This window comes from Lytechinus variegatus, chromosome 2 (genome assembly GCF_018143015.1).
Source record: "Lytechinus variegatus isolate NC3 chromosome 2, Lvar_3.0, whole genome shotgun sequence".
In the NCBI taxonomy this organism is placed as follows: Eukaryota; Metazoa; Echinodermata; class Echinoidea; order Temnopleuroida; family Toxopneustidae; genus Lytechinus; species Lytechinus variegatus.
In genome coordinates this window covers 60,067,656-60,083,434 of record NC_054741.1, presented here as the reverse complement: position 1 = coordinate 60,083,434, position 15,779 = coordinate 60,067,656, and the positions used below count along the sequence as shown (strand labels likewise).

The 15,779-nt window shown below is 36.5% G+C and overlaps 2 protein-coding genes across 2 annotated transcripts in view; one reads left to right on the top strand and one right to left on the bottom strand.

Moving 5' to 3' along the window:
- LOC121408520 (sphingomyelin phosphodiesterase 4-like) overlaps positions 1-10,897 on the bottom strand; it is a 28,667-nt gene extending 17,770 nt beyond the window's left edge. The window contains exons 1-7 of the mRNA XM_041600005.1: positions 10,773-10,897; positions 7,956-8,045; positions 6,416-6,631; positions 5,908-6,010; positions 5,341-5,402; positions 4,661-4,818; positions 2,837-2,869 (exon numbers count right to left, since the gene is read on the bottom strand). Coding sequence (XP_041455939.1) covers positions 2,837-2,869; positions 4,661-4,818; positions 5,341-5,402; positions 5,908-6,010; positions 6,416-6,631; positions 7,956-8,045; positions 10,773-10,856 — 746 coding nt within the window. The 5' untranslated portion in view covers positions 10,857-10,897. The remainder of the gene's footprint in view (positions 1-2,836; positions 2,870-4,660; positions 4,819-5,340; positions 5,403-5,907; positions 6,011-6,415; positions 6,632-7,955; positions 8,046-10,772) is intronic.
- A 3,267-nt stretch (positions 10,898-14,164) lies between these two features.
- The window catches only part of LOC121408518 (glutathione hydrolase 1 proenzyme-like), a 34,422-nt gene continuing 32,807 nt past the window's right edge, over positions 14,165-15,779 (top strand). Inside the window, exon 1 of the mRNA XM_041600004.1 lies at positions 14,165-14,374. Coding sequence (XP_041455938.1) covers positions 14,289-14,374 — 86 coding nt within the window. The 5' untranslated portion in view covers positions 14,165-14,288. The remainder of the gene's footprint in view (positions 14,375-15,779) is intronic.

Sequence of the window (15,779 nt, the reverse complement as noted above, 5' to 3'; positions counted from 1 at the left end):
TGTGCGCCTTTAAAAAAATATATTGAAAAATGCAATACATTGAGCAATGGAATCTAACTTTTGCTTTGCACAAAGAAGGTGAAGTATTAACAGATGAACATGCCAGTTAGTTTGTAATCTAAAGCACCATATAGCCTACACATAAAACACATGACATGGAAATAAACCAAATGATTATGTAATGATAAATTGTGGCTAGTCTTTCCTTAGAAAATATCCAACAACATTAAACCAAATGTTTGAATAAGAGATAAACACCAAATTCTGGGTTATTGCAAAGGTCTGTTTCTTGAATAATCTTGATGTTCACATCATAGGGAATTTCCCTGCACATTCTATGTGGCCACAGGTGAAAAAATTACCCAAAGGGAAATCCCTAGGGAGAAATTCATCAAGGAAATTTACATCTAACAAGTCTATTTTTGTATCCTTAATGGTAAAGTCTACGCCAGCAAAATGTTGATTGGAATAAATAGAGAAAAACCAAACTAGCATAACACTAAAAATTTCAACAAAATTGGATGTAAAATAAGAAAGTTATGACATTTTAAAGTTTCGCTTAATTTTACAAAACAGTCATATGCACATCCTGGTCGGTATGCAAGTGAGGAGACTGATGACATCATCCACTCACTATTTCTTTTGTATTTTATTATATGAAATATTCCAATTCTATCCTCATTGTCAAGTGAAACAACGATTAATTGCTCGCTAAGCATGTGAAATTAGCATTGTTTAATACTATATGATTCAGTCAAGTTGGTCCTTATTGTCAAATCTGTAAAAAATGAAATATTGTATAATTCAAACAATAGAAAACAAAAGAAATAGTGAGTGATGGACATCATCGACTGACTCATTTGCATGTCACTGAGTTGTGCATATCACTGTTTTGTGAAAAATAAGCGTAACTTTGAAATACCATAACTTTCTTATTTTTCATCCGATTTTGATGAAATTTTCAGTGTTATGCTAGTTTGGTTTTTCTCTATTTATTCCAATCAACATTTTGCTGGCATGGACTTGACCTTTAAGGAGCACTCAATTAGCGCCCCCACATAAAAAAGATAAAATGAAAACAATTGAATAAATAGCTATCTAAATAAATAATTTATAAATAAAATGAAACAAATAAATAATTGACAAATAAATAAAATAAATTATCGATAAATCATAAAAAAACAATCGTACATGTCTTGTAATGCGCTTCAATTGTGCCTTATACATGTACATTTAAAAATCAAATATTGGTTGATTAAACCATCAAATGATTGGTATCTGAGAAAATCAGTTGCTAACCAAATCAAAATCACAAGCAGTTCAAGTCTTCAAATAAATGTTCATACTGAAATTTGGTACCATAGTGAATTAGATGTGCATGTGGCATGGTAAAACAACAGGGTTTGGTGCTCCCAAAATATATACCAGATGGTGAAAAATAGTGACAAAATTCCATAAACAGAGTACAAACATGGATTACATGTACATAGCTGAAACACAATTATACCATCTTCACACTGGCCCCAAACACGTCTACAGTACTGGGTGGGTGTTTCCAAAGCTGTTCGTAAGATAAGAGCGACTTCAAGAACGACTGGTGATTCTTTCTTTTGGTAAATAGATATAGCACGTAAGAAAGGTTCACCAGTCGTTCTTAACTTACGAACAGCTTTATGAAACCGCCACGTGGTAAACTTAAAATAGATCGAAAGCGAGGGAGCGAAGCGACCAAGATTGTCATTGGGACGTTTTTGCATTTGTCATGTAAAATTGAAGGATTTGGTGCATATTTTGGGTGAATTTTTTGGAAATTTTCCGTAAAACAATGTAAATTTCCCAAATTTCGGGGGGGGGGGGGGGGGAGTAGGCTCCATTATGGTCATGTGGTGAAGTGTTGCATTTGAACAGCGATTATTGCGCAAAATGTGGCCATAGAATATCTTATCTACATATTGAACTTTACCTCCTCAGCCGATTTTATATCAATTTTCACAAATTTAGGTCAGGGAAGGACAAAAAAAGTTGCTTCCATAATGAAATAATATCCTGTTGCTTAAAGGATTTGTGTTCATATTTAGTGTTAGTGAAGTCTCATACCATTCAAAAGTGTATAATATGCAATACAAACCTACTGCATGCCATATTGGGGCGAATGATCAGTCAACAAACTTTTGAATATCAGGTGTTGGTTTGTGAAGCATTACCAGGTCTTGGTGAGACTATTTTTCCCTCGCGACTGTGGTCAATCGCAATTTGGATTTTGGATAAATGTCAGAGGGCTATCTCACATTTTAGTGAGGTAAATGCTGCTTAGAAACAATGCATATTGCACTATCTATTATATCATTATCATCATCCAAGAACTATTTCAAAATCAAAAGCAAATGTAACTCCCTCATGACTGATATTTTGGGGTTGAATGCCAAAAGGACTTTGAAAACATATGTGGAGTTTTTTCACACCAAGTCTGATCGAGCTTTTCTAGCAAATCTAGTGCACCCCATGCTCAGCCTACGGTAAATGAAGTTACATATAAAATGCACGTGTTGACGCGTTGCCTACCAGAACCAGGCACTCACTGCACAAAAAAATATAGGAATTCAGGGGAGTACTCATTAGAAATTAAATCCAACAATAACAGTCCGACACCAGTGCTTCTCAACCAATGAAAACCAAGGAAGTTGTCACATGACAAATGTTAATCAAATGCTTTCCAGTTGTCAACAGGTTAACATTCACAAGCTTGCAAACTAAAACAAACTAAAAGCAGTGAAAGGAAATGCAGTAAATGGTTGCTCAAAATAGTTTGATATTTGTTTTTTAAAGGATGACTTACAGGTAATGATAAAGAACTCCGTACTGAGGTAGTCTGTATAAAAGGTCAAAGGTGAATATATTAACAAGAAAAGCATGTATAGTGGTCTATTTTACACAATTCACTTAATCCCAGTTGACCATGATGGGGTATACACATACCGTCCCATTCGGTAGACATCAGTTAGTGCACGAAGCCTTTTCTTGGCCTCCTAAAATGGAGACTTAACAAATATATACTGTGCAGGTCGGAATTATTGGTGACTTCACTTTCACTACTTGCAAGAGTTTGACATTATGCAGTAGGCAAGAGTCTCACAAGGTCATGTGATTCATGCAAGTCAACATGACAAAAAACAGTGAATCATAATGAAATTAATTTTAAAGTTAAATGATAGAAAACATGGAAAATTGGTTTATTTTTCACATTATCAATAAACATCAAATTAATGGGGATCGAAAGGGCATGTATTTTCTGGGGGCAAGGCATTTTTTAAAACTGAATAACAAGGGGGTCCAATTTTCTTTAAATGTGCTTGTAGAATTTCATTTAACTGTAGATGATTAAAATTCACTGCCAAGCCAAATTCTGACAATTTTTTTTCCAAAGCTGATATTGGATTTGATGACCAAAAGGGAAAATGGCATGAGAAACGGAAGAAAGTTCAAGTTCCTGAAAGGCAATTTGAATAACTATAAACTTGTTTGATATTGAATACCTGAATGAAACATGGTATGGCACAGTAAGAAACAACACTACCCATTCGGATGGATATTCTGATCAGGGTCCCGTAACACAAATGTTAGCAATTAATCATGCGCTTGATTTTTATGATGAATTGTACACTGAATTCAATGCAATCAATCATAGAAAAATGTTCTTGGATGATTGCTAAGATTTGTGTTGTGGGCCCCAGGTCATCAGACGGAGGGGAGGGGGAAAGAAGAGAGAGAAGTTCAATAAAAATATTTGTAGATTTTTTTCTTTAAATAGAAAATTTGAAAAGGGAGAGAGGAAGTAACACGAAAAAATATATTAAACAGGGAATAATTTTCCTAGTATCTCATCGCAATTTGCTCCACATTTTGAAAGACTGCTATGCATAAAGTATTTTGTATAGCATATTTTCACATAAGACTGTACATTACTTAGTTGAGAGCTTTTCTCTTGTGACCAAAAGTGCGAGTCAAATTTGTAAAGCAAAATCATTCCCTGTATTACAAACAATAAATAATACCAATCATGTATAAAATGCTTACAAGTTCACTATTTTAAAAGATAACATAAAATAATATCATATGCTTGCCAGAATATGGTCATGTACGGTAATGTATAAATGATAATTTGCAGCAGATGCTGGATTTACAAAAGAGGAATGTGTGCACAATGGAATACGTACTTAAATACAGGTCACAATCAGTTTGTGATAAACTTAATGCATTTACTCAAAGTAATGAAAATGTTTGCAATGTCTTTTTTATGACTTTTATTAAATTGACATTATGAAAAAGCCCATTACTGAATTCCCAAATAATTACATGAATGGCTTTATGAGTATTTGCACACTTGTGTACATGTAGCTTAAGAATCACCAAATACATTTTCTTACAAGTTGAAACTATGTAAAAACACTGTTTTTTTTTTTTTTGTCTTCATAATTCCTATAAAGCATTTCACAATCAAACTTTTACATGGTTTAGGGGGGCTCTGCAGCTGCAAAAACAAATCACTCAAGCAAAACAACACTTTTCTCTTTTTTTTCAATTTTGAGGTGGGGACCAGGGACTAGGGAGAGGGGGAGGGGGCAAGTTTCTGTCCTTTATTAGTATGCATCTATGTAATTACCTATAAGGAGACATTCGGTTGGCCGCAGGATTAGGGGCACTGCTTGTGACGGGTATTGGGGGCACAGCGCGCCCATCACTACGGAGGAAGTAGCACAGGTACTGGTCTAACAACACCGGGTAGAAGTAATCCTGAGGCTGGCTCCAATTATTCATGGTCTAAAACAGAATGATAGAAGAGTGAGAGAGAGACAGACAGACAGATAGGAAGAGAGAGACAAATAGAGAGAAATAAAGAGAAAGAGACATAATTATCTCTCAATTCATCATGTCCGTGCCTCCATGGCATATAATTTTGGTCAGATGGATAGATAATCAACCAAGAATATGAAGTTTTCAAAATGAAAACTATAAAAAATATAACTATAAATATAACTATAAGATGACTTAAGCAGATCATTAAAATGGATCTGTGGTACCCTTATATCAGACTGCAGTCTATGAGGGGAAAACCATCTGAGAGTTCCAGAGACTTTCATGAAGAAATCTATATCAGTTTAAGGGGGAGCCAAAAAGAAGATAAAATATGGTCTTAAATCTTTAGCACGCAACATAAAGTTGCATTTTCAATAGAACTTTTTGTTCAACAAGGCGAAATTAATTTACATGGCTCTCGTTTAGAGCTCAAATCTGGATCTTTGTAATGACCCCCCCCCCACCCCCGGTGGTTTGATAACATACCTTATGCACCTTTTCGCTGACAAGATAATACGCAAAGACGTACATGAAGTACTCAAATGCATCTAACATTGAGAAATTAAGGTGAAATATTTGAAAGGATAATGTAAAACGTTAATCATATTCTTACAGGAACGCATCAATGCTGCCTTGAGGATATTGATTTCATACATTTGAAATTATCAATCTGCTTTTTAAAGTGCTGTAAATAAGACTCTGCTTTTAGAAAGCATTAAAATCAACATTATCAGTTGTCCTTTGACAAGTTCCTGCAGAACTCTGATATATATGCTGGGAAGTCGTTGATATTGATCTCGTTATAAATTCATCTTTAAATATAAAATATATATACATGTAGCTGATAATGATTTCAAAATTGTCAAAATACTTTGTTACAGCAGAGTGAAGATTATAAACAACAAGGAATCATTGTGCAAGGCATGAAGCAGAGGGTTAGAACAATTGCGATCTGAGATTTTTGAAATTTTCTAGAACCAGTTGCAATTGGGATGAGTGGCTAGGTTGTCACATTGCTTTTAATCTATGCACAGTGATGATATCAAAGGATACTAAGCATAACAACAGAGGGCGTCCTTCCATGAGACTGGTATGCCAGCTTTCCTTGGTAGAAAGGAGGTACTATACCATCAGCCAATGATGCTCTTGTGGGGGCCTACAGAAAGAGGAGGAAAGACATGCAGATAAGCAGTTCAACTTCAAGTGTTACCACTTCAACTACTACTACTACTGCTACTGCTGCTACTGCTACTGCTACTACTACTACTACTGCTACTTCTACTACTACTACTACTACCACCACCACCACCACCACCACCACCACCACCACTACTACTACTACTACTACTACTTCTACTAGAATAATTACTACTGCTACTAGTATAACTACTTCTACTAGTATCACTACAATATTTAGAACTTCTTTTACATTGATCTTACTTTTATAAATTCATCTTTAAACATAAAATGCTCTTTTCTAGAATAGGGAATAGCTATAATGATGCCAAATTTTTCATCAGATATGATGCGCCTGGTGCTCTATATGCAAGAGGCTAATTACCGGTAATTTCTCCACAGGAAACTCGTATCTCAGGTAGTGGTCACCCTGTAGCTTGTAGACCATGAGGAAGACCGGTCCATTGGGAGACATGAAATCCTGGAGGACCTTGAAATCATCTTTGGAGTACTGACAGTTCAGGGTGTGAAGCCCCCAGCCTGGATGGCCATTCAGTCCAAACACAAGGTCTAGGAACAAGGTATATATGCTGTGCAGATCCTGTTGGAATTTTTTTTAAAAAGCATTCAAGTACACGACAGTGTTGAAGGATTTTATTTTTGCGAGAAGGATAGGATAATCATCCACATCATATTAGTTTCACCCTTTCTTCTATTTCTTGTTAACTGAAAACAGAAACTGTGTTGATTAATTTTCAATATCTTCGATTAAATTACCAAAAATGAATGGGCTTCAGGTCATGAGGGAAACACCCGGGTAATCTACAATACCATATTGTATGCCATATTGTCTGTGCACAGTGGTGGGCCTATCCAAAGTTTTGGTCCATATTCTGAAGTCAGGTATAATAGGCCATGGTTTAACTCAGTGCTAAAAGTATGGGAAGCCACAAGTGTCAAAATGTTTATTAAGTTGTATGTTTCTTTATGTTTTCTGTGCTGTTTCCCAATTCATGGATGGTGAAGACAATCATCTTTTTATACTTCCTAGACAATTATGAATGATTTGAGAGCCATAGATGTATGAGCTGAAATATGATATGTCTACTGTTAGTGATATTATCTCTACTGTTAGTGATATATGTAACAATTGGCCATCCATACTTACATGCAAACCATAACTTTAAACCCCAGTTAAGTTAAACTTGACTTCAGAATACGGGCCTATGTGTCTAATCCAGCTCGATTCACAGGCACGGATTCTGATCAAGGGAGCAGGAACTCCCTTCCTGACCACAAATTATTTCATTTTCATTCTGCTAGTTAAAAAAAAAATGTTGCTTCTATTGTCTGAAATTAAAAAGTGCCACGTCCTCCAACCTTTCTGGTCAACCCAGGATCCACTCGTGGTTTTTTAGCATGCTGTGATGTTGTGTTCACTTGGCATATCGGTATAAAGGTTAACATTCTTCCATTCTTAAGCCCAGCACACATTATGCGATCCGTCACAATCCAAATTTCAAAGAAAATGTATTACATTTTATATTTACTTTCCACCAGATAAAAATCTTGGCGAACAGAGTTCAGAATAGTGGTAGGATTAAACTGCAATAAAAATTCAGTCAAGTTCAAGCCTCCTTTTAGGAATAAGAGCAAATTCAATTCCAAATTGTAATGACGTCATCATCGGCTACGACTTGAAGCCGATTTGGACAATCCTCAGACCATGGGGCATGCCACAAAGTAAAATTATAAATTTATTATTCCTAGCATTAGGCCAAACCTCAATCAAATAAATTTACTTCTTGGAGCTTTAAAATTTAATGCAAAATGTGATCTATGAGAAAAATGTCATATTGGATCGCAAAGTATGTGCTGGGCATTATTCTCACCAATAAATTCAGAAATTTGCTCATGCACCCTACCTTGCTTGAGGATCTCCTGATGAGGCTTTCTAATTCAAAACATCGTGTTCGTAGAGGGTAATGCAAGCCACACAATGACTGTACTTGGCCCTGTTGTAAAGAATACAATGAGAAAAAAATGCTAAGAAACATTGACTAGTAGTATTTGGCAGCTCTATGTCACAGTTAGATTCTTGCCTTGGAATATTTCTGCATTGCAGTTTTGTTTTGGACTGAATTTATTTATTAATCTTTTGGTGAAGATGGCTGTATGGCTGTATATATTTTGAGTGTGTGTGATGTATCTTGCATCTAGATAGAGACACATGACTGAAAGCATCATTCCGTTTCATCGGTTGTTCCGCTGGAATACATCTTGCTTTAGTACACCTCATCTAAAGACGTCCAGGGATTTCTGCTGTCTTACGTATACGGTTGTTAACCTAATAGACCGAAAGCTTCAGTATCTGTTTCGTTGGTTGTTCCTCTGTGACTACAGTTTTGCTTTAGACACGACACCTCCTCCAGCATGACAGAGTCACAGTGTAGTGTTGGAGAAGCAATAAAAAATTGTGAAAATGTTTTTAAAAACTCCAAACAAATGGATATCAGCCATCTAACAAGGTGGTTGCATAATGCAAGTGCAATGTCCATTGTCCAATGACACTGAATTTCGACAACAGAGGAGACAATAATTGGAGGGGCACTGTATTGTTTCTGAACAATGCGGTGCCCCTCCGATGCTTTGTCTCCTCCGAGTCATGGTCCGCCACTGACAAGAGTAACATGCCCTGACAAGTGAAGCGATTTGAAATGTCAAACTTATTTCACAAGCCAGCGGGGAACACAGTCAATCATCACAACACATCTCAGCTGAAAAGCCAAATTTTGCCATAAAAAATGTGGCATATACACCATAACTAAGCACACAATGGCTAAACTCAGATTTCAGAAACAGGGTTTCGAAAAAAGTGCTGGAGCTTAGAAACAAAGAAATCTGTGGTTTTTTTGTGAGTTCATTAACTTTCTTGCAAATTTAGGATCATACACTGTATCTTCAAAAAAATAATTTATAATAAAACAAACCACAGAAAAACAAAACCACATTGTGAATATATGTACAGAAAAAGAAAACAGCCTGCTTCTGCGTAGACCAAAAACTCAGTCTTATTCTGTCAGGATATGCTCCGGTGACACTTGGCGGCATCCTCTCCCTCTATAGATCGAAGTATTCCATAGACCATACACACCGTAGTGGTTGTAACTACGTAGACATATCATGCACAAAGTGAATGGGTGGCACGCGTTATTGGTAATACCAATACAATTTGGAAGTCTTTATATCCTAAAACAATAAAATATGGTCAAAAAGGCTCATCAGTGACTTTGTTCTTTTTACAACTTTTCCCATAGAAAACACACGTTCGGTAATACGACACCTTTTTCAACAAGTGACCAAAATATTTCACTTGCGAAGCAGTAGAGGTGCACAGCCAATATTGAAGACTGTCTCCAATGTGGGAAATTATCGCCAATATCAGAGACTTTTGTAAAGAATTTGGGTATCCAATTTCAGAGATAGTCTCCAGTTTTGGAGACTAATTTCCTTTGTTTACATTTGCGGCAAAAGGATTACCTTGGCGGCAAATAAAAATGTGATAAGCAGATTCCTCATGACAAATTACCCCTTTTCACCATCTACTTTAAAAATTCACCGTCTACTTTTGTTTTGATAAGGATTTTTGTTGTCGATCACACACAAAACAAATGGGCTTCTGACCTCAGTGAGACAAAATTTTGGGTGGAAAAAATCATGTTTTTGTTGGTGTTGTTTCTTTTGTCCTTTTGCAAAGCAAGTCTCCAATGTGGGAGATTGTCTCCCCTATTGGAGAGAGTCTCCCATATTGGCCATGCGCCTCTACTGCGAAGAGAGGTCCAATTGGAAGCTGATGTTGTAAAAATGAAAAACAATTTCGGCAAAATTTCTGCATATTTATATTTTGTAGGTATTTGTGTATTTATGGTGAAAGTTAGGTGAATTTTATTGGAACAGTGTGTTTGATATGATCAAATTCATGAACAGTGTTCGGTAATACGATCCACTACCATACAATACAGCCACCTGTTCACTGCTACCATCCTGCCTGTGGGGAATCTAGAAGTAGGACTATGGATGGTATGCCAATGTTGTACATAGCACACACTTTAAAAATCATTAAAATATCACTTTTTTCCCAAAATTAATAATTTCCATACAGTTGCAATTTATTTTTCATTAGTAAAATAGTAACTCAGGAATAATTTTTTCATTCACCAGAGCGCTCAAAAACTTGAATTTTGGGCATATATTTGTGTACGCCCTCTATTGGTGGAAAGTAAAATGGCAAGAAAATTTTCATTTTTTTATCTCTATTTTTAATTAAGAAAAAAATTATTTAAAGAATCAAATTTAAATAAGACTTAAGTTAAATAAGAGCCAAGTTGTATGAATAGGTGTAACTGTCAGTGTAAAAAAATCAAGCATTTGCCCCAAAGAAAAAGAGAAAATAAGCCAAACATGGCCACCCTTATTTTGCCACACATGGAGATATAAGTGAGAACAAGGTTATATTATAACCTTGTTCATTGAATGAGTGAATACAGCTACAGTGAGCAAGTGGTTAGACCCTACACCAATAAGCACACATGGGACAATGAAAAACTAAGTAGGCCTAGACAGTGTAGTGTAGCTGCCTTGTCTGAATCTCAATAGTACCTCAATAGTAAAATTTTCTATCGCACTTCGAATATAGATGGATATGTCTCTTCTTTTTAATGAAAATAAAATGTAAGACTTACGGTCAAAGAACTCGATTTTTCTACCGGTTTGGGGGAAGTAGAAACGCCTCGACGAAGTCTATCCCAGCTCATGGATGCCGCCATGATTCTAGCGCAGGCGCACTCGACAACAAAAGTTTGAAAGGAGTCTCGATCTCGTCTCGGTCCATGGGTAGTATACTTGGGCCTGGGCATAGAGATGTATATGGCCTGGGACAGTAGACGCACCGCATCAGACATAGGCGGATCCAGGTGGGGGCCCGAGGGGCCCGGGCCCCCTATTGGCGGAGCAAAAAAGAAGAAAACCGAAAGAAAGAAAAAAGGAAGGAAAAGATAAGAGAAAAAAAGAAGAGGAAGAAGACGAGTGAATAAAATGAGTGAGAGGAAGACTTGGAAAAAAATATTTCATGTCACTATATAAAATCGGCATATTATCAAGAGCTACGTACAAAAAAGGGCAAGATCCACTTATTTTTCACAAATCAACATTTTGGAAACAGTTCCTTTTGCGACAGGGTGCGACCGCCACCCGATCCAACACTATAACAACGCGCGTAGTGCCAAAAAGGGTCCCGCAGCCCTCGATCGGGGTTAGGGCCCCAGGGTAGGCGAAAACGGGGCACCAAAGGGGGAAAGGATCGAAAGAGAGGGGAAGACAAGGAAGGGAAAAGAGATATATAAAGAGGTAGAGAAAAGAGGGAAGGAAGGAGAGAAGGCCGAGGGGGGGAAGCAAAAGAAACGAACAAAAAAGAAGGGGGAAAAGGAAATGAGAAAGAAAGGGGAGGAGAGGGGAAGACGGAGAGAGGGAGGGGGGAGAGAGGGGGGTTATACAAGAGGGGGGGGGGGTGCCAATTTGATATAACAAAAAAAATCATACGGAATTTGTCTTTTAATATTATTTTCATTGATTTAGTCCCCCTATTGTATAACAATATAACAAATAAACTCAAGTTGTTGCTATATCAGTCAAAGTTTCAACGTGTAACTTTTGACAAAACAGTAAACAATTTCAACATCAATAGACTGATAATAGGAAGGGTGAAGAGAAATCATGTTAAACCTTCTTCTGGCTGCTGAACTGAGTCCTATTATCCGATGACAAAATTCACAAGGATGTATTATAACTCTGAAATTGGAGAATAAAATCAATTTTGCTGTAGAATATATCATTTTGGGTCGTGATCGATATGCCTATATATCACCTTCTTTAATTATTGCCATTTTGTTTCTTAATAGGAAATTCAACCGAACTGCTAACTCAGTTACATACGACATGCCATATTACGTCGTTTTTTTTATCCGTCGAATACCGGGATGATTTGGTAAAAATGAAGATAACGTGGCGCTCGTCGAGAAATTAATATTTTTTAAAATGAAAATTGTTATCTTCTCTAATCTTCTCTTATATAGCGATTAGCCTGCTATCAGATGAAAAGTGGTTTCAACTTCATCAAATAATTTGTTGTTATCTACAGTGTCGCGTATTCTCTTGGAGTATATGAAAGTCGTTTAAAATCTGAGAATTGCATACAGTCATATGGGTCTATGCTATTTGAAATAACTGAAGTCGATTGGAATATGGTCTAGGAATTTTGTTGGACCAAAAGGCTAGGCCTGTATTCGATAGTAGTGTTTATTCTGTACTTGATATCTATTTTATTCATCATTTTGGTTTTAGTTTCACGAGTAGCCAAGTTTCAGTTTTCAAAAAAGGTTGCTGTGCATCACAATACATAGCACCAAATAAATGTGCAATCACTTGATTATAACATACAATTCATCTAATAATGTAATTGCCGTTAAGATTCCCGTTCGCCTATCAAATTTAATCAAAATTCTTAATTTTGTTGGAAACTCTGCAACTTTATAGAGATCTTATTCAACTTGGGAAAAGGATAAGTGACTTGCCCCTTCAAAATATTGACGCCAGTAGCTTAATTTACTACTCTTCTTGATTTTTTTCTTGATATTTCCAAACCCTTCACCCATTTCTTCCTTTGAACCCCTGACATGCCTAAAGCGGTACCGTGGTGCAAAACCCAGATTCCCTATACATAAAATTATATGGCAGTCGCAGGTCCACTACAGGACCGTATAGAATTAAAGAGGTCAGTGGCGCAATGAGCCAAACATTTTGAGGGGGTCAAAATATGGCGTATCGGGCCGCGCAAAATCCATAAAAAGTTGGGAGCGAAGTGAGTGAGCAAAATTTTCGACATTTTTATTACAAAAATCAAATTTTGTCATAATTTTTTTTACATAATACATTAAAAAAAAAAAACAACGTCATACTTCACCCTTCTCTCTTTCTTTCTTTTTCTTTTGTTTTTTTCTTGGTCGTGAAAACTGTGTAGGGCAAGCTCCCCTAAGTCCCCCCCCCTCCCATTTGTACGCTACTGATGTATGTAAATTACATCAAGGCTTATGAGTGCAAATTAACACCATCCATTAATACTTTGGATTTTCGCCTCCTGTTTGAGTAAACGTATAGACTTAATTGCCTGTTATCAGGGGATTGAAGTATGGGGATACATTTTTACCCAAAATAGCTATCATTTTAAAAGATGCCCCGTATATGATATGCCATTCGCGTATTATATACATAACCATTATCTGTATTTGATATGCAAAATGAAACCTACAAGTGGCTGGGTTGGCATAAGACCAAAGTTCATAACAAATATTTATGACGATGATTCCGAGCAATCTATTTTGTTGAATCACATTCAGACACAATATGATGTCACTATTATATTCAAAAGGAGTGCATGTGGCTATGACCGTTTGGCATCCAGAAATGGATCCATATCAACCATTTAGAGTACAAATTTAATGGGGTATTGTGTCTGGGATGAACCTATTAGCCCAACGATAATCCCAGGTATGAAGCCATGCATTTTAAGAACAAAACTATTAATCATGAATATGCTTAAAGGTTTCACAACTTAAGATGATGCAATTTACGGCAATAAAAAATTTAAATGTATTTTCGACAAACAGCTAGTCGCTTTATGATGAATATGATGATTAGACATAATTAACCTTAATTTTAATCATATCATGTATTCTCAATACTTTTCTTCTTCCCATTATCATTGATTATTCAATGGTGTTTGAAAGGGCCCAACTAACTCGTTTTATAGTTAACAATAGGCCTACAATGTATGTTTTAAACACAACACTATTAAAATCGGAAAAAAACCCGATAAGATAAAAGAATATATTCACTGAATAACTTTAAATTGTCTATGTATAAACAGCAAGAGTAGTGATTACATTGCGTGAGGTATCCTTTTATTTGGGTTTGTTGGTTGTGTACTCGCCCAACAAACACTTCCCTCAGTTTTCGACTGATCGCGATTCGAGATTATATGGGGAGATTATTCAGCAATAATCGGGGGTTATACCGCACAGGATACTGATTGGTTTCCATGCAAAGGCGCAATTGCATAACTTCCTTTTTATATGCGAGTTTTCTTTTCTTGGATCGAGAAGTAAATAGGTGGAGTTGGGACAAGGATCACAAACCTCATCATCATGGCGTCCAAATCAACTACTAATTTGACGATGTCTGACGGGGAGAATCTGGATACGTTTTCCAAGGACCCACCATCAGGAACAAGGTCTGTTTTTTTTTCTTAAAATAACTATATTCACCAGTCCGCGCACCTTTTCTCAAATTTACTGAACTTTGATAATCAATTGCGTTTTAGTAGAAGGGTAGAGGTAAATGTTGCTTTATTTGCTCTCGAATGTTTAAAGAACTCTCTTGTGAGGAATTTTCACTAACAACTCCGAGATCTGTTTGACTGAGACCCGACTCATGATTTTGAGAGCAAAAAATTAATAGATCTCTATTTTATTGTTATATTATTCACGTGTGCGTTGCAGGCCTTTCTTCAAACACCATGATAAACAAACAGTGTATAGGCTTAAATACCATTACCATTATATCAAGTCATTTCATAAAAACTCCAGTCGATTATCCCAATTTGTGAGCTATTTTCGCTCAGTCATCGACCTTGAAAATAGGGTTCCTGGATCGAGTCACGCGTGAGACTATCTAGTTTCTATTATGATAAATATACATTTTCCCTCTTTTCTTCATTTTAAATGTCTCATTTATCCTCTCTAGAAAACCAAATATAATTTCTTAAGTAATGATGTCCATATTTCAATGAAAAAGGAGGGCCTATACAATAACTGTATGGACGCGCCGGCACCGCGGCGCCTGTATACCGGTTAAGGGCGTGGACCTATTATAGTAGGTCCATATTAGATCTATAACGTGAGGGTAATTCTCCGGCAGCTTGTGTGTTTGCTCGATGTCTTCTTGACTGCAATTTTATGACATGTTGTTTGAGAGACTGTGGTACTTATACTGCCATTTGCAATGACAAAATAAACAGGTTGTCTTTGATTTGACAATTTAATGCAATAAAAGATGAGTGACTGTGTCCTCAATGTGTCCATGCATGGATCCAGGGATATTTTTACAGGAACATTTTGACAACCCGGCCCAACAACAAAAAAGGTCTTCACTACCAAATCGGTGTCATCATTTTGTTCCATGAACAATATTGATGAGCAAAAAAAAAGAAGGGTCCTATCATAGGTCCTAACTTGGCTGCTTGACATAATCCAATAACAAAGTATTTTTGATACCTCTCAACTGGAGGGGGCACAGGCCGGATCTGCCTCTCCCCCTGGATCCGCAAATCATACAGTCATGCAGTTGACACCTACCAAAAGTCCACCCTCCCCTAAAAATTACTGTCTGATTTCTTTGAGGAATCGACTCTTTCATGATCTGGAAAATATTACAAGGCAATGGCCTCACTTTTTGCACCCTCTCCTTATTTGAAATCCCATCTCTACCTCGTATAAATCAGCACGATGAGAGGTGTTTAGATATATGCCTCCTCAGTCATTTTTTTGCTCTAGCTATTTCCGTTTTATTTATTTTTATTCAAATTATCTATATGATAATTTGGAGCTACACACATTGTTAATACCTAGGTCACATTT